Source organism: Typopeltis vanoorti, chromosome 17, assembly GCF_054136105.1.
Source record: "Typopeltis vanoorti isolate ZY-2024b chromosome 17, IOZ_Tvanoo_1.0, whole genome shotgun sequence".
Taxonomy (NCBI): domain Eukaryota; kingdom Metazoa; phylum Arthropoda; class Arachnida; order Uropygi; family Thelyphonidae; genus Typopeltis; species Typopeltis vanoorti.
Genome location: NC_143565.1, coordinates 93,979,701 through 94,004,413, shown reverse-complemented (window position 1 = coordinate 94,004,413; position 24,713 = coordinate 93,979,701). Strand labels below are relative to the sequence as shown.

The 24,713-nt window shown below is 35.0% G+C and overlaps 1 protein-coding gene across 1 annotated transcript in view; it reads left to right on the top strand.

Moving 5' to 3' along the window:
• The first annotated feature begins 2,357 nt into the window (after positions 1-2,357).
• Naa30A (N(alpha)-acetyltransferase 30 A) overlaps positions 2,358-24,713 on the top strand; it is a 70,700-nt gene continuing 48,344 nt past the window's right edge. The window contains exon 1 of the mRNA XM_090406844.1: positions 2,358-3,378. Coding sequence (XP_090262970.1) covers positions 2,557-3,378 — 822 coding nt within the window. The 5' untranslated portion in view covers positions 2,358-2,556. The remainder of the gene's footprint in view (positions 3,379-24,713) is intronic.

Sequence of the window (24,713 nt, the reverse complement as noted above, 5' to 3'; positions counted from 1 at the left end):
AGTCTAATAATATTTTCCATTGCCACGATAAATTAGAAAGAAAGATAATAGAATGAAAATAAATCATTCTCAACCGCCTACATCTCAAAATCAACCTGAGTTACAACCTTTCAGACTGTCATCGTTCTGTGGTCAAATACTGGCGTTCCCGAGATGCTATACGCACGCATAAGCCCAACTGTGAAGCCAAAGAGAGAACAGTTTTGAATGCGCAGACTTCAACGTTTCAACGTTGAATATATATACACTAACTTTTCGTGATGTTTACAATTATTTCCTCTGTTTTACTGGTTATTTCTTTCTTTAATGAGCACCTGAAGAAGGCTGATACAAGCTGAAACTACTTAATGTTTTAAACTTTGTTTTAATTTTTCTTGGTTTCTAGTCATTCATTTTATATATATATATATATATATATATATCCTAGCGGGATCCTCCCCCCCCTGGCGGCTATGGAGAACCCCCGAGTTCTGGGCTAGTAAGCTGGTAAGACAAAAAGACATGATATAAAAATGTTTCAAATTTCAGCTTATCTTTTTATATAGAGAGAGTAGATTTATATATATATAGGTAATAATTCTGTGTATGTCGGATAGCCCAAGCTTATAAAAGATGCTGGATTCTCTTTCACAAAGGCCTATCAGTACGGCAGTGCTTATAATTATATAAATTCACATCCATATCCCTCGAAACTGAGTTCTTCTCAGCAGGGTATACTAGTATAAAACACGCCTACTCCCTGTATATACGGGACTAAAAAACGCCTTTTTAGTCCCGTATATACAGGGAGTAGGCGTGGCAGTTTTTAGCCCTATAGTATAGAAGGAAATGTTTATTGAAAATTCAAAATGATGTTTTCCATGATACACCTATTTTCATAGATGGGTTGTACAGTAGCAGTTGACATTTCCTCCTCCTGCAGTTGTTATACTTATATCAGCAATAGTAGGTTGCCATAGCCCTTTGACCCGACAACAGTCTTACCACTAGAAGGAAGATTTTTAGTGATCTTTAAACTTCTCATTGAAATTGAGGAAAAATGAAATGGAAGAATAAATATCACCATGAAAGAGGAATATGAACAGAAATTGAAATGATAGATAGAACATTGAATATACTGAAGATTCATTTCATGGAAAGAAGGGAAAAATGTCTAATCTAAAAAATCTAAGAATGGAAGAACTTGCGTATTTAAATACAATCGCAGCTCTAGAAAGAAGTGGCTTAATTCGATATGGACAGTATGCATTATAGAGATTTGAAAAAGGGCACGTATAAAACGGATATAATATCTCTATGATTTTGTTATTGTAGCTGCTGTTTCTACAGGCACTCCACAGAGTCCTAAGGCTTATCATGGGAGACATAACCCATGCCATTTATTCCCTACTGTCCAATCGAAATATCTAGCCCTCACATCTTTGCTGACCAAGTTTCACTGGATGACCTCTTGTTCTGCTCTCTTTAGGCTAATCCTGAAATATTTTCTTTGTATTAGTCCCATAAATCCCTAAAGTAACTTAAATATTTTTATGATAGGTAACTATCATATTTCCACCTTTTTTCGCCTATCAACCAACTTTTGCAATCCACAAATCTTCAGCATCTTCTCATAGGGAGCATTCCACACTCCACTCACCATCTTGGTGAACTGTCTCTGCATCCTTTCCGCCACTTTCTCATCCCCAAGAAATCCGCGTGAACAGACCTAAGCACAGTAATCCATGTATTGTTATCAAGACACTATAAAGAGGAACATTTTTAAGGCATATGTTAAAGATGTCATGGATCAATGGTACTACAATGATGTCATCCAAAAGGAAAAAAAAATGGATATCAGCAAGACAAAAATTAAATTCTTTAGACCTATTTTGAGAAAGGAAGCAATAGAAAAATTGAAAATATTATCAGCAGATAGTGACTATCATAGCAAAAATTGAGATAAAAAAAGAGACTAGAAAATATTAAAAAAATTACTTTTTTGGAAGGCTAAAAAACGGCCTCGCCTACTCCCTATATACGGGAATAAAAAGGCGTTAGCTGATTTTTTTTATATATATTACGTATTTCAATGGGACGACCACAATAATTATCAATAGCCGCATGTTAAAATATAAAGAATACACCGAAACAGAACCGAATTCAAACATTACATATTACAAAATATATTACAGTTATTTTTCATTTCATTTCATGAAACTAAATAGGAACATGCTTTTAAATTATTATTATTATTATTATTATTATTATTATTATTATGAAAACTATAAACCCTATGTATAGTCTCAAAAGCACTTTTGGTTGCTACGTCAGGAAGAGCATGCGTTCTAAAACATTGTACTTTGTGGTCGAAAGGTGAAGGTGGCGGCGACCACGGTTCCACAGGAGTTGTGGTTTTTGCACTTGGTAGTATAGATTAGCATGATAGCATTTAACACGTTTATTCGATGTCCGATTAATTTGATTGATTAAGTGGAAATGTTAGGCGTTTATTCTTATGGGGTGCTTTTGCTCTTTAAGTAATATTATGATTTGGCATTGCTGACTGTTTCAGCTATGGAAGAACATAGTTTACCCGTAGACGTAGGCCTACGCAGTATTGAAGTTAGGGTTACAGATGCAAGTACTTTAGATTCTAATTTTCCTTCTATTGGGAACTTAACTTCTTGCGCATTGCAGACTTTAAATCCTAATCAGAGTTATGTCACCGAGAATCAGATCCAGATATCTCCAGTTAGTGGAGATGGATCGCTTGTCAGTCCGAACGACGTAACAAATGTTGCAAGTGATTTAGAGGACAAACTTCGAATCGGTTACAAAGACAGTAGTGCAAATCTTTTAAATGGCTGCAGTACCCCTTTTTATTCAGATGCAAAGTGTGTGGATTGTGTTGACCTTTCTGTGAATGGGTTGACGAAGTGTTACAAGTATGTTTCCCCATCGATAGAAGATGCACAGAGGACAGGTTCATCGGTTTGTCTGAGAAGTAAAAAGGATGACGATTCACATTTAACTTGGAATGATAAATCAGCAGATAGTGACGGTGAAGGAAAAGTTCTTGATATAGGCCATGATAGTTTGTGTGGAGTACACAGCAGACCAATAAATTTTAATGAATCAAATAAAGCTAAAGAATATTCATTGTTACACAATGTTGACATATACAATAATGAATCGTCTAGCAGTGAAGATAAAGCGGATGCCAGTGTATCAACATGTAGTAATTTGACTGAAGCTATGTGCATCAAATATGTAGGATACGAATCTGAAAATCAGATGCCTGACATAATGCGGCTTATACAAAAAGACCTATCAGAACCCTATTCTATATATACATACAGGTACTTTATCCATAACTGGCCTAAACTCTGTTTTTTGGTAAGTATCTGTTACTTCATATTAAAAAAATCATGCTATTATGAATTGCTTTATTTAGAATAGCACCAACTATGAAGTTTAACCATTCCTGATGTATGATAAATAAAGTTGCTTTGAGTGTGATAATAAATCAGCTTTCTGTTGCTTAACAAAGATGTCTAGCAACAAGTACTGGGAAGTACTACTTAGTTTTTATATATTTATATACATGTGTGTGTCCTTCAGGTTTTGAATGTTTTACATTTTTTTCAAACTTTTTTTAAGAATGTTTAGTAGTGTTTGTGTCTGTTGAAATTTTATGCATGCATGTGTGCTCTGCACTTAAGTCCAAAAGGGAAAGGTTGAAACTTATAAAACTAGCATTGCAGGTGGTCTGAGGATTACATAATCCAGAAACCCTGTTGTAGTAACAAAACATGGAACTTTTCTTAAGCCACTTTGTCCTTTAATAAGCATGGTAGTAGTCTTACACCAGATGAAAATCACCCACCACCCAAAATCTGATATACCACTTGTTTGCTTCATATTTCTGAAAATTTTATTAGCTTAGCCAATATCTGAAAATTTTATGTAAAAATTATGATAATTTTGGAATAGAAAACATGTTCACTTATTAATTTAAATCTTCCAAAGTAATTATTTTTTTAATGATCAATTTTTAGTAATTGTTGAGTCCTGATTATATTGATCTCTGTATCTATTCACATTGCTGAATTGATTTGCTGATCAGGTGATTGATGGTACAGTTAATTGAATATATGTGGTTATTTAATACTGTTCCAGAAATCAGTTAACATGCTGACACACTTGAGGATTGTTTAACAGGTGCTCCAGTTATTTGAAAGTTGGATAACTGAAAAATAATCAGTATTATATCCTATATATGCAAACCAAAAGAAGAATAAAGCTTAGTTCATCAGATTTACCAAAATACTTTATTATGCTAATTATATGTAAATAATGTTAATTTTTTTTTATTTTTTAGGAGGAAAGGGAATTTTTTAAAAATATTTTTCCCTTTAAAATGCATTTAACTTCATCATCCTTTAAGCAATGCAAGTAACAAATTAATTCTTTATGGTATAGAAAAATTAACCATTTTTGTTTACTGTATTCAACAAAAAATAAGCAAAAAACTATATTTAAAGAAAAAAAAAGTTGTAAATTGTGATATTCTAAAAGACTCAAAAGGGATTCAGCCTGTTACCCACTGCAGTGTATCCTAATCTCTCATTCCCCACAAAATCAAGCAACCACTTCTATCTTGTTTCCCTTTGCAGCATGTTCTAACAAAAAAAAAAAAAAAGTGTTACAATACATCTTCAAATCACCCTTTTCATAACTGTGAATCATATCCTACAGTTCTATACCTGCTCATGTTATTTGGTATTCCGTAATCCTGATATACATCCTTTTTGTGATGAGCCTTGTCAAATTTCCCTTTATATATTGTGGATCACTAGTTTCATCCATGAGACATTGCAGCCATAATAGAGAGATTTTTTTTAATAACCTTTATCATGTAGCTGTTATACATCACTCCTGCCCCACCACTATTCCCAAATATTTTATCTCGTGTCTTCAATTTCAAAAGCTGTTTAATGATGGTAATACTGTGAAATTATGCTGAACAAAAGCAGCTTTTATTTAAATATGTAGATGATATATATTTCTACCATCCTGATACATTCACATCAATCTGAATTTAAGGAGGTTTTCAGGTCAACCCATAAATAATTTTGTCACTGTTCTGTTAACAGAGTTCTGCCAAGGTAATGATTTGGTAGTTACTTGTGTTGTGTACCTAGCATATTGAAAAATGCATTCATCACCACATATTTCCCTCTGAACATTAACCTGAAATTTCCATGAAATGTCAAAAAATGAATTACCTGAGGAGGAGGGAGGAAATTCAAATCTCTCAAACCCTTTCATATGCAGATATATATGTAATTGACTCTCCAACATATAACCTTTCCAAATATCTGACAAAATCTATCAAATGTTTTTCCGGTAAGTCATCATCTTATATTAAAAACTCCGCAGATTTTGTATCATGTATAAAAGATATCATTATTAAGGAAGATGAAATCATGGCAAGGTTTGACATAGTTTCCTTATTCACCAATGTTCCTACAGATGAAGTTCTTGTACTACTCAGGGATAAATTATCTAAAAAGATCATGGCCTTACTTATTCATTGCATCAACTCAGGATACCATCTATAAACAAAATCATGATCTTGTAATGGGTAATCTGTTGTCTACTCTACTTGCTAACATCTATCTAGAAGATCTGGAAGTTAAAGCCATCTCTTCCTATCCTTTAAAACCAAGAATTTGGAGAAGATATATTGATGACATTTTCCTGATTTGGAGCCATAGCTGTGAATCTCTCCTGAACTTCCTTAAACATCAAAATAGTCAACACCCAAACATAAAACTTACGGCTGAGTTTGAAGCTAATTGTTCTGTTCCTTTTTTGGACATCAAACTGACCCGTTCCTCAGAAAAACTTAAAATCTCGATTTACAGAACCTTCCCATACCAACAGATATCTCCACGGTCAATCCCATCATTATCCTCCTCAAAAGTTTGGAATCATTTCTACTCTAGGATATAGTTATCGCTCTCTTCTTGATGATGAGATAGAACCTAATAAAGAACTCAATTTTCTCAGGTCTACTTTTCAACTAAATGGTAATTCTCAAAAAACTACTGATAAATTCTTATTAAATCCTCCCGGTGGCCATAATGAAGAGACCAATAGTGTAAAAGGTAATATTTTTGTACCATACATAAGCTCTGTCTCCCCCAAATTAGCCAAGGTTCTTAGAAAATACAACATAAGATCTTTATTTACTCCTCTTCCAAAAATCCCCTCCCTAGTGAGACATCTGAAACCTAGACATCATTTTCCTGGTGTTTACCAGATCTGGTGCAACTGTGACATACCGTACCTTACTTTGGCCAAACAGAGAAGTAAATAGAGTTGTGCATTGAGGAGCACAAGAGAGACATCACTTACAAGCGAACATGAGCCAGTGCTTTGTCTAGCCATGTTCTGTTCTCAGCCAATTCTAATGAAGAAAACCCTGCCAAACAGTCCTATGGAACAAGTCTAATAATATTTTCCGTTGCCATGATGAATTAGAAAGGAAGATAATAGAATCAAAGGAAATCATTCTCAACCCCCTACATCTCAACAACAACAACCTGAGTTACAACCTTTCAGGCTGTCGTGCTATGGTCAAATACTGGTGTTCACGAGATACTATACGCATACATATGCCCAACAATGAAGCCAATGAGGGAACAGTTTTGAATGCGCAGACTTCAACGTTGAAATACTTTCTGTGTTGTTTACAGTTATTTCCTCTATGTTTACTGGTTATTTCTTTTTTAATGTGCACCTGATGAAGGCTGATGTAAGCTGAAACTAATTGTGTTAATTAACATGGAAGTTTTCCCAGAAATAATATACATAATTGTGTTAGTACTAATAAACTTTGTTTTCATTTCTCTCGGTTCTAGTCATTCAATCCTTTTATAAAAATGTATAACAACTGAGTAAATCAATCTTCATATGTATATATATAGAGAGTGAAAGAGAGAATCACAGTTACATCTTCAGTGATGTAAATTCCAGTATGCGCTTAATGCTAGAACATTGTCATTGCTCCACTATTGTTGTATGTAACATTTCAGTCTTCTAAGGCACTTGCAACTGAATCAATCCATCTAGCTCTTGGTCTTCCTCTGGATCTATTTTCTACTATCTTGGCATCAGACATCTGTTTTGCTAACTTTTCCTGTCCCACGAGTCTGCACGCCCTGGAGGTGTCACATAATAATAATAATAATTCTTTTTTTAAATGACCATACCATAATGTTAAGTTCCTTCCTAATATCTTCATTTTCAGTATGATTCTGCCATTGATGGTATCTATTCACTCTTCTGAGTGCTTTATTTTTAACCCAACTTTCAAATCCTAACTTCAGACTGGTTTGAATGCTGTCTTGTGTACTCTAGTTTAATGCTTTAGCTAATTTCTCTCTTATTCCAAATAAATCATCCAACAGGCTCTACTCACACCAGCTTTGCTTATTTTATTGTCTACTTTCGAATTTAATTTGCCATCTTCACTAAAAACTGTGCCTAAGTAGCTGAAATATTTTCCTTGTTCTGTATGTTCTCTATTGAGATTGCAGCTGAAGTTTTCTTTTTCTATGTTCCTGCCTAATTTCAATTTTTATTGCTAATCTTCATGCCAAAATTGAGTTTGATATCTGATTCTAATATCAGGTTTAATGCCACTTTTCTTCATAATGAGAACCATATAGATAATGAATAATAGTGGAGATAATGTGCACTCTTATGTAACACCAGATTTTACATCAAACCATCTTTGTGCATTTCCTTTAGTTCACTTTAAGTTGACTTACATCTTAAATATAGTGTATATTACTCTGTATAATGTTCCATTTATCCCATATAATTATAGTGTTTTGAAAAGTTTTTTGCGAGTGCTTTGTCATTTGTCTTTTCCAGATCTACAAAACTTAAGTATAGATCTTTATGTTTCCATGACTTAAGTGTTTGTCGTAAAGTGAAAATTTGATCTTGACAACCTCTTTTTGGTCCGAACCCAGCTTCTTTTTCTCCACATTTCTTTTCCATAATTTTTCTCAGCCTCTTCTCAAGTATGCTTGCACAAATCTTATCCAGAATATTCAGAGCAATTCCTCTACAATTCTCACATTTAGCTTTCTTCCTCTTTTTATAGATGGGTATGAAAGCTCTACTCCAGTCATTTGGAATTTGTCCTTCTGACCAGGCCCTGTTAATTATGCAATGTAGCCACTAGAAAAATTTATACCTTCACATTTGAGTATTTCTGGTCAAATCTCATCTACTCTAGTTGCCTTTCCCCATTTCAGGCTTTTGATAGTTTTTTTTTCCTAACTCAAGTATTGATATGTACTCATCTTTGCATTCTTGAATATTTTCTGTTCTCTCATTACTAGTTTTGTTTGAGTCTTTCAAAGTAATTACTGTTGGCATCTGGAATACCATGATCTTCAGTTTTCATTCAACCTTTATCACTTTATCATCTTTGATTCCATTCACAGTATTCTTTCCTCCATTTCTAAGCTTTTTTTTTTTAAATAGTATCCAGAACATTTTCCCACCTTCCTGATATTTATCTTCTGTATTCTTCCCATGACTTTTGTTTAGCTATTTTTACACATAGCTTAACTCTTACATTTTTCTCCATATTCTTTTACAGCATCTGCTCACTTGTTTTCTAGGAACTTTTGGTACACTTTCTTCTGTCCCAGGACTTGAAAAAAAAAAAACCCATGGTGTTCTTATTTTTCTATCCTTGCAAATAACTTGACCACGTACCTCATTAGCTATATCAGTGTATTCTTCAGTTTGCCACTTAGACTCCAGTGTTTTTATTTTTTTGAATGATATTTGTATAGTAGAGTTTATAGTTTACCTGTAAGAGCTACTCATCTTTAATTTCTTAATTTTTGGTTGGGGAAAAAAAAATTTTTTTTTGGTATACTATCATCAAATTTATGAATGATTATTACCATCTGTGCATATATATATATATATATATATATATATTTTTTTTTTTTTCATCATCATCATCATCAAATTCCTGATATGTACCCTCAAGGGGTATACAGAATATGATAGTACTGCATGAAAAACTTGCACCATTACTAACTTCCTATCTACAATCTTACTCCTGACAGGTAACAGATTTAATCAATCTGTTACCTGTCAAGACTTTAACATTATCAGATCTTATATTTCTATCTTTTAAGGCACTTCTTACTGCATCAATCCATCTATATCTTGGTCTTCCTCTGAGTCTTTTTCCTGCCAACATGGCAATGAACCAATGGCATAGCTAAGGGGGGGGGGTCCTTCCCTGGGGCACTTTGAACGTTTTTGAATTTTTGCAGTTAATTCTAAAATACAGTCTCGAGAACTCAGTTCCAAATATTGTAATAGTACTGTGAATTTCCTCACAATTACTGTTGCTAGTTGTGAGAGGAGTTTTTCTAAATGAAATTTGATTAAGAATTACCTAGATTACTATGAAAATGATGTTTGTGTTTTCACTTTTTCACTTTTTGTAATATTTTTGGTGTGTATTGAGAGGGGTGACAAACTCAGGGACTGTCCCGGGCGGCCACAGCTCTAGCTACGCGACTGCAAAGAACACTTATTTTTGCTAATCTTTCCTCTCCCATTCTGTTTAAGTGACCATACCACCTGAGATTACCTCTGCTAACACATTCTTGGATGCTAACAATATTAAGTTCTTTCCTAATATCCTCGTTTTTAATATGATATTGCCACTGATGCCATCTTGTTGAAAGCGATCATGAAGTAATCACTTGTGTTGTGGGTAGTTATATGCAGACTTTTGCGAGGAAAGGATATATGTGGAATTATAAGGCTGGTGATTATGACAAGCTTAGGAGACAACTTTGAGCTATAACATGGAACGAGGAGTTGAGCGATAAGGAAATAAATGCTGCATGGGAACTTACAAAGAAATACATAACAGCATCAATGTACAAATGTATCCCAAAGGCCAAAAGGCTGAATAAGGTAGATGTAAAATGGATGAATGTGGAGCTTAAGCATGAAATCTGGAAAAATAAAGTACTTTGGAGGAAGTACAAGATGAATAATGGTAATCAGTCACATGAAGAATATAAAGAACATGCTCGGAGAGTGACTCAGTTAGTAAAGAAAAAAAAAGTAGAAATTGGCAAATCAGGCTAAGAAAACCCCTAAAGAGTTTTTTAGATAAGTGGTAAGTAGAAGGAAGAATGATCATGGAAAGATGAAGTTAAGGGATGAAATGATAGAATGGTAAATGCTGCAGAAGACATTGTTGAGGTATTCAGTGATCAATTTATAAGGGTGTTTCATCCTGATAAGGGTGGAATCATGAGGTACTTAAGTGTAGAGGACATAGGAGAATGATAGCTTAATTCTGAGTGAGCAGGATGTTTGAAGAAATAAATAACCTTGATGTTAATAAGGTGATAGGATTTGATGACATATCACCACACATCTTAAGGGAATGTTCCAGGGAACTGGCAGTAGCATTGGCATGCCTGTTTAATAAGAGTTTTGTTACAGCACAGGTTCCAAGGAGTGGAAGGAGAGTAAAATTGTTCCACTGCATAAAGGTGGTGATAAGGCTGTAGCTTCAAATTATAGGCCGGTGTATATCTGGAGTTGTGGTGAAGGTCCTGGAGAGATTGGTGAGAAGTAGGATACAGAATGGGTTGATAACAGCAGTATTCTCTGTGGTTATCAGCATCATGTTTCACTAACTTATGTACTATAACAAAGTGACAAATTCCTTGGACAGAGGAGATGCATATACAGTGGTGTACTTGGATTTTGCAAAGGCTTTTGATAGACTGCCACATGACAAGCTCTTAAATAAATTAAACAAATGGGATTAGATAACAGACTTCTGTGTTGGATCAGTGACTGGATGTCAGATAGGTATCAGAAAGTTGTATATGGGGGTGCAGTATCTCGAAAGAGAAAGGTCACCAGTGGCATGCCACAGGGGTCAGTTTTGGGACCATTGTTATTCAATTTGTATGTTAAGGATATTGGTTCAGGTTTAACTAGTGATATCCAGTGTTTGCAGATGATGCAAAACTGGGGTGAGCAATGCACAGTCAGGCTGATGTTAATGCCTTACAAGAGGACTTGAATAGATTTCATGAATGGGCAGATAAGTGTAACTGTCAGTTCGATGTTGCTAAGCAACGATGGGATGCAAAGTATACACGTGGTTTGGAAACTTTGACAGAACTAGAGGAGAAGAGAGATCTAGGAGTGATGGTGGACAAGGACCTGAAATTCAGAGGCCACATTGCACAAGTTGTGAAGACATCACATCAAATAATGGCAATGATGCAGAGAACCCTGACATGCAGAAATAGAGAGGTTATGATTCCATTGTATAAGGCCTCATATGGATTATTGAGCACAGATTTGGTCACCAGGTTTTCATGGTGACGAGGATATGTTGGAAAGGGTACAGAGAAGATTCACAAAGGTAGTCAGTGATCTTTGGAATGTGGAGTACGAAAACAGATTGAGAGAATGTAAGTTGCAGAGCCTTGTGAATAGGAGGGGGGGGGGATATCGTTAAGAACATATAAGCTGATCAGGGGTTGTTGTCAAGTAGACATGGAAGAGATTTTTCATAGAATGGGAGAGGGGAGTAGAACAAGAGGCCATTGCTGGAAACTGTATAAGGAGGGTGTGAGCAAAGGAGTGAGAAGCAGGTTCTTTTCATGGAGGGTGGTTGGTGAGTTGAATGCATTGCCTGAATGTTGTGGATGTGGACACATTGAATCAATTTAAGACGTGGTTGGATGAGCATTGTATGAAATAGTGAGTACCTCCCACGATGAGTCTCTGACTCCATGGAGGTCAAATGTTAATAATAATAATAATTGTTCACCCCTTTAATCTTTCTCAGGACTCATATCTCTAGTCTGTGGTCAAGTGTTATATTTCTAACTCAGCTCTCAGATCCATAAGTTAAAATTGGTTTGACCACTGTCTTGTATACAGCTAATTTAGTGTTTTTACTAATTTCTCTCTTATTCCATATAAATTTATTCAGTTGACTTCCTACCATTCCAGCTTTATTGATTCTGTTGTATATTTCCATATTTAATTTACTATCTTAACTAAAAAATTGTGCCTTAAGTAGCTGAAATGTTTCACTTGTTCTATAGGTTCTCCATTCACAATGCAATTGATATTTTCAGTGCTTCTGCCTATTTTCATTGTCTTTATCTTGTTATTGCTGACCTTCATACCAAATCTGTTACAAGAGTTATTCAATTTAGTTAGGGAATCTTGCAGACTTGTAGCAGATTTATTTAGAAATATAACATCATCTGCATAGAGTAAAGAGCTGAGATTAACATCTCCAATTTTGATATCAGGTTTAATAATGTGATCCATATAGATAATAACAGAGGGAATAATGTACATCCTTGTCTGACACCAGATTTAACATAAAACCATCTTCCTGTATTTCCTTCAATTCTAACTACTGACTTACAACTCAAATAAAGACTAAGTATTGCTTGATATAATACTCCATTGAGACCATACAACTGTAGCACTTTGAACAGCTTCTCTCTTGGCACCCTGTCATACTCCTTTTCCAGATCTACAAAACTAAAATACAGATCTTTGTTATATTCCCACAATTTCTCAACTATTTGTCGTAACTTGAAAATTTGATCCTGACAGCCTCTATTTGGCCTGAATCCAGCTTGTTTTCACCAAGTTTCCCTTCCACAGTCCTTCTCAACCATTTCTCAAGTATACTTTAATAAATCTTACCAGGAACACTCGGTACAGAAATACCTCTGTAATTCTTGCATTCAGTTTTATTTCCCTTTTTATATATGGATACTATTAGAGCTATACTCCAATCATTTGGAATTCGTCCCTCTGAACTATGCAGTGCAGCCACTGTAAGACTCCTTACTTGAGCATTTCTGGTCAAATATCATCTATTCCAGCTGCCTTTCCACATTTCCGGCTTTTGGTGGCTTTTTCTACTTCAAGTATGGATATTTATTCCTGATTGCATGTCTGTTGAGTGTTTTTTACTACTGTACTGTCATCACTGCTTGTTTCATGTAGCAATTTTCATTTAGTAATTACTCCATACATCAAGGATATTTTTTTCACCAGTTTTTGTGTCACATCTATCATCTCTAATTCCTTTTACGGCAATCTTTCCTCCATTTCTGGGCTTTTTCAAAAGCCTCCAGAATATTTTGCCACCTGCTTGATATTTATCTTCTATGTTCTTACCAAAGTCTTCCCATGACTTTTCTTTAGCTAGTTTTGCACAATGTTTAGTTTTCTTACATTTGTCTCTGTATTCTCTAAAAGCAAAAGCTGACTTATTTGCCAGGAACTTTTGATGTGCTTTCTTCTTTTTCCTTCACTGCCTCTTTAACTTCCTATGTCCACCATGGAGTTCTGATTTTTCTATCATTGCAGACAACCTCACCACCACATGCCTCTCTCTCTCTCTGGCTGAATTAATCAATGTTTTCTTCAGGATTTGCCACTGACTCTCCGAGGTTTGGTTCCTGTTCTCAAACTCTTTCATTTTTATTATTATTATTATTATTATTATTAAACAAGACCTCATGGAGTCAAAGACTCATCTAGGAGGTCCTTTTATCTCACACACATCTCATCATACCGGGTCTTAAACACATTCAAACTCCTTGCAGACACCACACTCTCAGGCAATTGAATAATGCTTGTGTGTTTTAGTTACAGTTTACATCTGAGAGCTGCCCAACTTTAATTGCTTTAAAATTCTTACATGTTCTATTTTTCAGTATGAAATTCAGTTTTATCCTGCTCAAGACCGAATCCAGATCCTCTGTACACTCTAGTGTCCTGCACCAGTGGGAAAACGTCACTATCAACAATAGCATAGTCAATGAGACTTTTCTTATTTTTGCCTCTTCTCTCCATGTAAATTTGTGCACATTTTTATGTTTGAACATTGTGTTAGTAATAACCAGTCTATGTCCTGATCAGAAATCCAACAGATATTTGCCATTATTATTAGCTTTGCTCTTTTCTCCAAATTTTCCCAAAATATTTTTGTATGTCTCACAATCATTTCTTACTCTGTTATTTAGATCCCCAACAAGGACCAACTTTTCATTTTTCGTTGTGTTAGTTGCTTTTTCTAAAGCCTAAAAAAATTCCTCCACTTCTACCTTAGTAGACCCTTCTGTGAGACCATAGGCACAAATAAGTCTCATTGTCCAGTTCCCCATTCTCATATTTTCCCATATCACTCTACTTGTAACTGCCTGCCATGAAGAAGATTAACCTCATATTTAGTGTTGAATACTATGGCTACTCTTTCTTTTCCTTGATTGTCATTGCCTGAATATAACAATTTGTATTTTTTTTCAGAAAAATATTACCAGATTATGTCTTTTTTGTTTTAGTCACCCTTATTATGTTGATCTGATACTTATCCAGTTCCTTGACTATCTCCATTTCTTTGCCATTCAAGCTTCTTATGTTGATAGTACCGATCTTTAACTCTGGTGACGAGTTGGAATGTGTTTTTGGATTTGTTCCAGTAGCTGACTTTTTGCTGTTTGTTCCTTGACGAAAACAACGGGGGCCTTTTTTAACTGGGCAATGCCTCATTCGGCATGAAATTCTGTCATGTTGTACCATCATTTTATATTTTGGTTTAAGCCTAAGCCAATAACAATACAGTTTGGTCAGCTAAATCCCAAATTGCCAGCCTATCCTCGTTCGTTCAGTATCCATGTAGATACCTAACAGGGTGCACCACGAGAAGGTGAGGATTGGATATTAGGTCAGAAGCTCTGGTGGGTTTCGCATTCCTTTAAAGACGATGTGGAGGGGTCTCCTCTCAGTTATACAGCTTTGACCTTTAAGCACCCCATCTGTATTTTTTAATCATTTGCATTAGACTATTAGTCATATTAATATGTATTTATTAGCATTTAACCAGGTGATAAATGATCAGATCAATTAATAAATTAAAGACTTAATTCTGTATGTTAGTCAAGTAAATATTAGTTTAATATCCAACGTTTCACTGACTGATATCTGTCAGCATTTTCAAAGGAATACACTGGTAAGCAGTAGAAAGTAACAAAAACTAGGAAACTATCCGACAATTCTAAAAATTATATAAAGTTATCACTGTGCATGATACTATGATATAATACGCGTGTTGCAACCGCAACGTTTGATTTGTTGAGATATTTAATGTAATTTTCATGAAAGTTCATTTATTTTTGGTTAAATGATCTGATTAGAGTTTTCCATATATCTAGTAAGATTAGTCCTTGATTCTTATTTAAGTTACCTGTTGAATGGGTGACTGTAGCAGCTTCTTTAAATGTTCTGGAATGGTAGTTGTCTTCTATGTAGGGCATATGACTCATATCCCATTCAATATTATGGTTGGTAGAGGCAAAGTGTGAAGAAAGGCCTGATATATCCTGTTTGTTATTCCTAACATAGCCTACGTGTTCTTTCTTTCATGTATCAATATTTATTTCTTGTTTCTTTCTTGGATGGGATATGAGTCATATGCTTTACATAGAAGACAACTACCATTCCAGAACATTTAAAGAAGCTGCTACGGTCACCCTTTCAACAGGTAACTTAAATAAGAATCAAGGCCTAATCTTACCAGATATATGGAAAACTCGAATCAGATCATTTAACCAAAAGGAAATGAACTTTCATAAAAATTACATTAAATATCTCAACAGATCAAACATTGCTTGAACACGCGTATTATATCACTGTATCATGCACAGTGATAACTTTATATAATTTTTAGAATTGTCGGTTAGTTTCCTAGTTTTTGTTACTTTCTATTGCTTACCAGTGTATTCCTTTGAAAATGCTGACAAATATTAGTCAGTGAAACGTTTGATATTAAACTAATATTTACTTGACTAACATACAGAAGTAAGTCTTTAATTTATTAATACTAGTAGTCAAGAAAAAAGTCATAATAATGATCAGATTAATGTTTGGAAACAGTTCATTGACTTAGAACTCAGTGTGGTGGTCTCACCATCTTATGTGAACAGAACATAAGGTGAATTTCTATTTAAAAATATATATGTGTGTGTGTGTGTGTGTGTGTGTGTGTGTAAATCTAAATCGTTAATAATAATAAACATTTACCCAAAATAAAAATAATAAAATGGAGAATTACAGAAAAAAATTTTATACTTTAAAGTAGTAATTTTGAACAGTGTTTGCCAATGGTGTTCTGAAACCATGAAGTTTATGTTCAAAGATTCAATTAGTTAAGAATTGAAGAACTTTTAAAGACTCCACTAGGAAATCAAAGTGTATCTCTAGATGTCACCTTATACTCTAAAGGGAAAATGTTCCATGCATCCTTCATGAAAAGGGATTAGGTGATAACAACGAAATGCTATATTACTCTGTATAATGTTCCATTTATCCTCAATAATTATGGTGTTTTGAAAAGTTTTTTGGTCATTGTATACAGCCATTCTGTATATATATAGTCAAGTACAGCCATGCTGTCTATGTCAAAAATGTGGAATATAAAATAAAAAAATATAAAAATAAGAAAAAATAATAATTTTTCAGTTGTAACTTTGACAAGGGTTTCATATTTCTTATATTATCCAGTTATTCACTCCTGGTATCTCAAAGACTGCTTTTTTATTACATTTCACACCCACAAAAGATATATCACATTGCTGGATGGAAGGTGATAGGTAGATTATATGTAATCATTTTGTAAAAACCAGTCATCGTACAGCATTGTCACTTCAGACCTCCATTTATTTATTTATTTTCATATAGAAACTCCATATAAGTGAAGCTGTTCAGCCTGTAGTACTATGAATGAGCAGAATTATGAAAAAGAAGAAACCTGTTAATATTAAATTCCAACACCTGTAGCTCTCTCTCATATTTCCTTGGAACACCACCCAGCTGTACAAACCATATTCCGATGAATTTGTCATTTGTAGTTCATAGCTGTTCAAAGGTAACCTTGAGTGAAAGAGAAAAATTAATTTTTTGGGTGCTGAGGAGGAAATATTTGTAATATGTTTGTCAAAAGAGATTGGACTTTAGAGTAATCCCAGGAAGAGAAGACTCATAGTCTAGAAAAAGACCTGAAAAGGTGTTTTGCATAAAACAAATCAGGAATAAGTTTTACTAGTATTGAAATTAATGAAGTTATCGGTACTAAATTGAAGAATATCTTGGAGATCTGAATTTGGGATTGTAGAAGTTTTGGCAATTTTCAGTACATGATTTGTCAAATGAAGAGTGTAGGTAATGATTATGATGATGGTGGTGGTTTATGGTTTTAATGGCACAAGGACAGCAAAGGTCATACTGTGCCATATCAAAGGTATAACAGTACACAAGGTAAGACAATCACAAACATCCATGCCTGCAACAGGATTCAAACCTGTGACCTGTTGACTGGATAGTGGGTACGTTAACCACTTGGCCAACCAGGCTGGCATTTTCACACCATTGATGAAAATCACTTATCATGGCTTGTAAGTTGGAAAGCAGAGACTTGCTTAGCCAACCAAGCTGTCATTTGCACATGCATTCCATATCTCTTGTCAGTGAGTATCCATTCTGGAATCCCCTCTTTTGTCTTAAGTCCTTACCACAATTCTCTTCATTTGTTGTTACTGTTGCTTTCCTAACTGTACCAGTTAGTCTTAATCTTTATTTAAATAGGCCTTTTTACAGTAGGACATTTCCAGTAGTGGTCATCTCCCTCAAAATGTTAATATTCATAAATTCAAGTGGCATCCCTTTTCAGGTAATTATTATGTTTTTCAGCTTTCATATCCAAATATTTTCACTTCTTCTACAACTTTTACCACTTAAGTAGGGTCACTGTTTGTGGTGAGTCTCCTCCACAACTTCCTGTCTTGGGCTATAGCCACATCCAAGTTCTTCATCCTCAAGTCCTCCACCACCATCTCTTCTTTGGCCGTCTGCAACACATATACGTCGTTCCACCACCAACCCCCCGTCTGCTCTCTAATCAAAATATTTGCACTGATTGTTTTTAATTTGAAACAAAATGAATTCATGCAAATGATACTTAGCATGACAAAACTTTCTGTTGCTTGAGATATGATAATAGATAACTAACAAAAACTTTATTTAGATTATGAGTGACTCCACTCATAAATATTAGTGGGCTTCCTGTGTTGGGGGTATCGATATAGTAATAATGTTTGAAATGTGGCATTGCCATTCTAGGGTTAAAATAGATCTGAGTTAATATTAAAAAGAATAGATGTGTGCAACATTCATTAAATAATTTTGTGACATGATTGCCATTAAATCATTTGTGGCAATCATGTCACAAATGATTTAATGTAAATCATTAAAGTATGATCAGTTGAAGATGACAGATTGACTAAAATAGAAAGGATAGAACAGGAGGCGAGTGTATTGTTAATGTAAGAAAAAAAAAATTCTTAGTCAAGAAACATGACAGCCTTGAAGCTAAAAGCTATGGTATTTGGTGTAAAGGTGAGGTGAACATTATAAGAATAAAAATAGAATATATTTAATTTCTTGAGAATGTTGAAGGAAAAATTGGAAACATAGATTAGAAGCATGTGGAGTAGGTTAAGTAAATATTGAGGAGTTCTTTGATTATATTACCATCTAGAAAGGGCAAGTATAGAAGAATGTGTATTTTTCTGTATGCATCTCAGCAGTAGCAGATATCATAAATATTCAATAAAGACTTTGTTGGGCATTTCATGTTCTAGAAATGAGGTGGGATTAAGTATACTTTTAGAGATACAAACGAGAGAGAGAGATACTGGCTGTAGAATCAGCTTGATGTTTATAAGGCAGTGGAACCGGATGATGTGATATCATGGAGAGAGAGAGGTAGTAATAACCTTGGTAGTGCAATTAGAAGAATGACATTGAGTACATTTTGGTTTGGTAAGAGCTATGTTTAAATCCCATTTAGGATATGGGGAACATTTATAGGCAAGTCAACTAAAAGGTGAGTTAGCCAGTTTTCAGAGGTAGTTGTATTCCTGTAAAACCACAAGTACAGTTAAAATATAACTCTTTTCTGGTTGCTTTGCTGTAACTATCACAAGGGATTGCTGTATTTTTCAGGAAGTTTGTAGAGAAGCATCAGATGATCAACTAGTTTCTATACTGGTGAAGGTCTTAGTGACTTTTATTAGGGCATTAATTATTTTACAATAAGGTGAAAGCTGTATTAGACAAGAAATACATCTTTCTGAAATTTTGAGTGCTTTGACATGTGGTATCCTGTTTTTTTTTTACTTGCATTTCTTTTTTTATTCTTACATTAACTGTACACTCCCTCCTGTTCTATCCTTTCTATTTTATACATTCTATTCTAGTCAATCTGTCATCTTCAGCTGATCGTACTTTAATGATGGCAGTCATGTCACAAAATGATTTAATCAATGTTGCACACATTTATTCTTTTTAATATTAACTAAGCTCTATTTTAACCCCAGAACTTGACATAAGTTTGGAGTTAAATTATGGGAATTGGAGAGTGAAAAACAGGTTGGTAATTAGAATAAGAGACTGGTTATGGAGATAATATTTACATTTTTGAGGAGTATATCTTGGAAAAGGATGACAGGAAGGATTGGACTAGTAATTATTTAATTGTATATTTGTTGATTTAGTTCAGCAATCATTCTGATCTGGACTGTTAATAAAATTTTCATTTGCTTTGGATGATTTGAAGCCAATCCTAATATCTAACACCAAGTAATTATTTTAATGTTGCAATCTAATATTGCATTTCCTATTATTTTGATGTGTGACATTTTAAAAATTAATCTTGTATTTGCATGTTATTTATTAAATGCACATGATGGGCACAAGGTTCAAAAGAAATGGAAATAAAAATACTGTCACTCACACACTTTCTTTCAATTTAAATTGTACAAAACTCAGCCATAATGTTATAAAATATGAGCAAATTGTGCACATAGTTTGGTCTCCTGTGATTAGTCTTTGGACTCCATGGATGTACCGTGTGCAGTAATTATAATCATAAAATCACTCTGACATGGCCTCCCTCCCTTTAGTAAATTCATGCTGTTCCTTGTTAGTTTTTGTCAATTTTTGTACCACCATTGTACAGTGGAACTGTCATACATTCTTTCAATTTCTGTAGGATCTTACTTGAGTTAAGACTTAAATATATAAGTGCCTCCATGCTGCAGTTGGAAGAACGACGGTACGGATTGGAAAAGAAATAAGTTCAATTCTCGTCATGACGAGGGGGATCTTTGTATGGGTGTTTTTTTTTCAATTGAAGGTGAGTTAACCAATCTCATGCAGAGGAACTAGGATTTTTTTCCCCTCCCGACAACTTGGGTTTTTCGTCCCACATACAGACAAATCGGCCTTGACGACACACACAATTTACAAACAAAAAATATTAGTGGTGGTGGTGGGCAGCAGATGAACGGTATAAAGCAGGCACATGAATGGTATAAAGCACAGGCCAGAAGGGTAACGAGTGTGGTAAGAAAAGCAAAAGCGGATTATGAAAGAACATTAGCTATGCAGGCTAAAGAGAATTCCAAACAGTTTTTTTGATATGTTGCAAGTAAAAGAAAAATGTATATGGCAGAATGATTTTAAAGAATGCCAATGGCAGGGAGGTAATCGAATCAGTTGATATAGTGGAATTACTGAGCGGGCACTTTGCAAGAGTATATCATCCAGGTGGTGACATTGCAGGAATGAAAGAACCAACAGCTTATATGGGAATTGTGGTGAATGAAGTGGAGTTGAATAGTCTATTACAAAACCTCAATGTCAATACATCTGTGGGATTTGATAGTATACCTGCTTGTGTCGCACGTGAAGCTGCTAAAGAATTGTCAGTGCCCTTGACCATTTTGTTTAATTTGAAGTCTGGATTAGTCCCAAGGGGGTGGAAAAAGGCGAGAAAATAATTCCACTACATAAAGGAGGTTCCAAGACTGCTGTTGTAAATTACCGACTGATCAGCATATCAGGAATCGTTGTCAAGGTCTTGGAGAAAATAGTCAAGTGGAAAATACAGGATTGGATAGACGAAAATGGGTTACTGTATGGGGGACAGCATGGTTTTGTGAAGAGTAGATCATGCCTCAGTAACTTGCTCACATTTTATAACACAGTGATGGCTGAACTGGATAAGGGTAATGGGTTTACAGTGATTCTACTGGACCTTGCTAAGGCCTTTGACAGGATACCACATGGAATTCTAATCAGTAAACTGCAGCATATGGCGATGGATATAGGGTTGGTGAGATGGATAGGAGGGTGGTTGATGGAGAGAGATATCAAAGAGTGGTTTATTCAGGAGTAGAGTCCAAAAGACGGCCTGTGACTAGTGGTGTGCTGCAGGGTTCTGTTCTTGGACCACTACTGTTTAATTTGTTCATTAACGATATAGGAAAGGATCTGAGAAGAACTGTTTATTTGTTTGCTGATGATGCAGAGTTTGGTAGAGCAATAGTGAATGCACAGGATGTCAAAATTTTGTAGGATGATTTGGATAGTTTGGAGGAGTGGGCTAAGGAGATTGGATGTTAATTTAATGTGGCAAAATGTAAGGTTATGCATTTTGTGGTGCAAAGATTAGCAGCAGTATATTACATTGGTGGAACTGTACTCCAGGAGATTGACAAGGCCAGGAATTTGGGAGTTTGGTGGATAGGGAGTTAAAGTTTAGGGGGCACATTGCGAAAGTGGCTAAATCAGCTCATCAAATCACTTGGTTGCTGAAAAATACTTTAACAAGCAGAGACAAACAGGTTATTGTTCCTTTGTATCAAACCTTGATAAGAACCCATCTAGACTACTGTGCCCATATCTGGGCACAGTAGTCTAGACGGGTTTCTGTTATACCGCTTTCCTTCATAATGTGATCCATATAGATAATGAATAACAGAGGGGATAACACTTGTCTCACACCAGATTTAACCTGGGTTTCTTCTTGATAGAGAGGATCCAGAGACGAGTGACCAAGATGATAGCAGGTCTATGGAATGAACCTTATGAGAACAGGTTAAAGATTTGTGGGTTGCAGAAAAGGGGTGATATGATTGAGACATTAAAATTACTGAAGGTTTTCTATAAGATTAATTCAGAAGATATTTTTTGAGGATAGGACTGGTGTTGGGAGGACTAGGGGCCATAAATGGAAGCTAGGCAAGAGTGTGATTAGCACAGGTGTTAGAGCTAGGTTTTTTACTTGGAGAGTGGTGAATGAGGGGCATAAGCTGCCAGAATCTGTTGTGGGTGACATGACTGTAAATGAGTTCAAGACGAAGTATGATAGATACTGTGTAAATGTTAAATAATTGTTCTTGACATGATGTTATTGCCTCCCTCGATGAGTCTATGGACTCCTTGGAGTTGCCCATAGTAATAATAATAATAATAATCTTCACTAAAAATTGTGCTTAAGTAGCTGAAATATTTTACTTGTTCCACAGGTTCTCCGTTCAAGCTAGGTTTTTTACTTGGAGAGTGGTGAATGAGGGGAATAAACTGCCAGAATCTGTTGTGGGTGCCATGACTGTAAATGAGTTCAAGGCGAAGTATGATAGATACTGTGTGAATGTCGAATAGTTGTTCTTGACATGATGTTAGGGTCTCCCTCGATGAGTCTATGGACTCATTGGAGTTGCCTGTAGTAATAATAATAATAATCTTCACTAAAAATCTTGCCTAAGTAGCTGAAATGTTATACTTGTTCCACAGGTTCTCTGTTCAAAACACAGTTGACATTTTCAACGATTCTACCTATTTTCATTGTCTTTGTCTTTTTCTTTCTGACCTTTATACCATATCTATTACAACAGTTATTCAATTTAGTCAGGGAATCTTGCAGACTTGTAGCAAATTTATTTAGAAGTATAACATCATCCGGATAAAGCAAAGAGCTGACATTAACATCTCCAATTTCGATATCATGTTTAATACCACTTTCCTTCATAATGTGATCCATATAGATAATGAATAAAAGAGGGGATAATGTACATCCTTGTCTTACACCAGATTTAACATTAAACCATCTTTCTGTATTTCCTTCAATTACAACTCAAATAAAGACTAAGTATTGCTTGATATAATGCCCCATTGACACCATATAACTGTAGTGCATTGAATCGCTTCTCTCTTGGCACCTTGTCATACGCCTTTTCCAGATAGACAAAACTTAAATACAGATCTTTGTTATATTCCCATGCTTTCTCAAGTATTTGTCATAAAGTGAAGATCTGATCCTGACAGCCTCAATTGGCCTGAATCCAGCTTTTTCTTCACCAAGCTTTTCTTCCACAATTTTTCTCAACCGTTTCTCAAGTATACTGGTTCTCAAGTTTCTGACATAAATCTTGCCCGGAACACTCAGTAGGGAAATACCTCTGTAATTTTCACATTCTGTTTTATTTCCCTTTTTATATATGGGTACTATTAGAGCTCTACTCCAATCATCAGGAATTCATCCCTCTGTCCAGGCCTTCTGAAGTATGCAGTGCAGCTACTATAATACTTTTATACCACCATATTTCAGCATTTCTGGTAGAATAGCATCAAATTCCACATTTCAAGCCTTTGATGGCTTTTTCTAATTCAAGTATGGATATGCATTCCTGACTGTATGCCTGTTGAGTGTTTTTTTACTACTGTGATATCAGTGCTTGTTTCATTTAGCAATTTTTCAAAGTAATTACTCCATACATCAAGGATATCTTTTTATCCCATTTTTATGTCACCTTTATCATCTCTAACTTCTTTTACTGCACTCTTTCCTCCATTTCTAAGCTTCTTCAACAATCTCCAGAATATCTTACCACCTTCTTGATATTTATTTTCTATGTTCTTGCCAAAGTCTTCCCATGACTTTTGTTTAGCTAGTTTTACGCAGTATTTTGCTTTTTTAATTTGTCTCTGTATTGTCTAAGAGCACAAGCTGACTTATTTGCCAGGAACTTTTAATATGCTTTCTTCTTTTCGTTCACTGCCTCTTTAACTTCCTGTGTCCACAATGGAGTTCTGATTTTTCTATCCTTGCAGATAACCTCACCACATGCCTCTCTGGCTGTGATCAATAATCTTTGTGTATTTTAGTATACAGCTCACATCTGAGAGCTGCTCATCTTTTATTTGCTTTAAGACTTTCTTACATGTCATTCTCTTCAATATGAAATTCAATTTTATCCTGCTCAAGACTAAATAGTGATCACTTCCAATTTCAAATCCTCTGTACACTCTGATGTCTTGAACCAGGGAGAAAACATCACTATCGAGTATAACATAGTCAATGAGACTTTTCTTATTTCTTGCCTCTTCTCTCCATGTGAATTTGTGCATATTTTTATGTTGGAACATGATGTTAGTAATAACCAGTCCATGTCCTGAGCAGAAATCTAACAGGTATTTGCCATTATTGTTAGCTTTGCTCTTTTCCCAAAATATTTTAGTATGTCTGACAATCACTCCCTACTCTGCTATTTAGATCCCTAACAAAGACCATCTTTACCTTTTTCATTGTGTCAGTAGCTTTCTCTAGAGCCTCAAAAAATTCCTCCACTTCTACCTTAGTAGAACCTTCTTTAAGACCATAGGTATAAATAAGTCTCATTGTCCAGTTTCCCATTGCT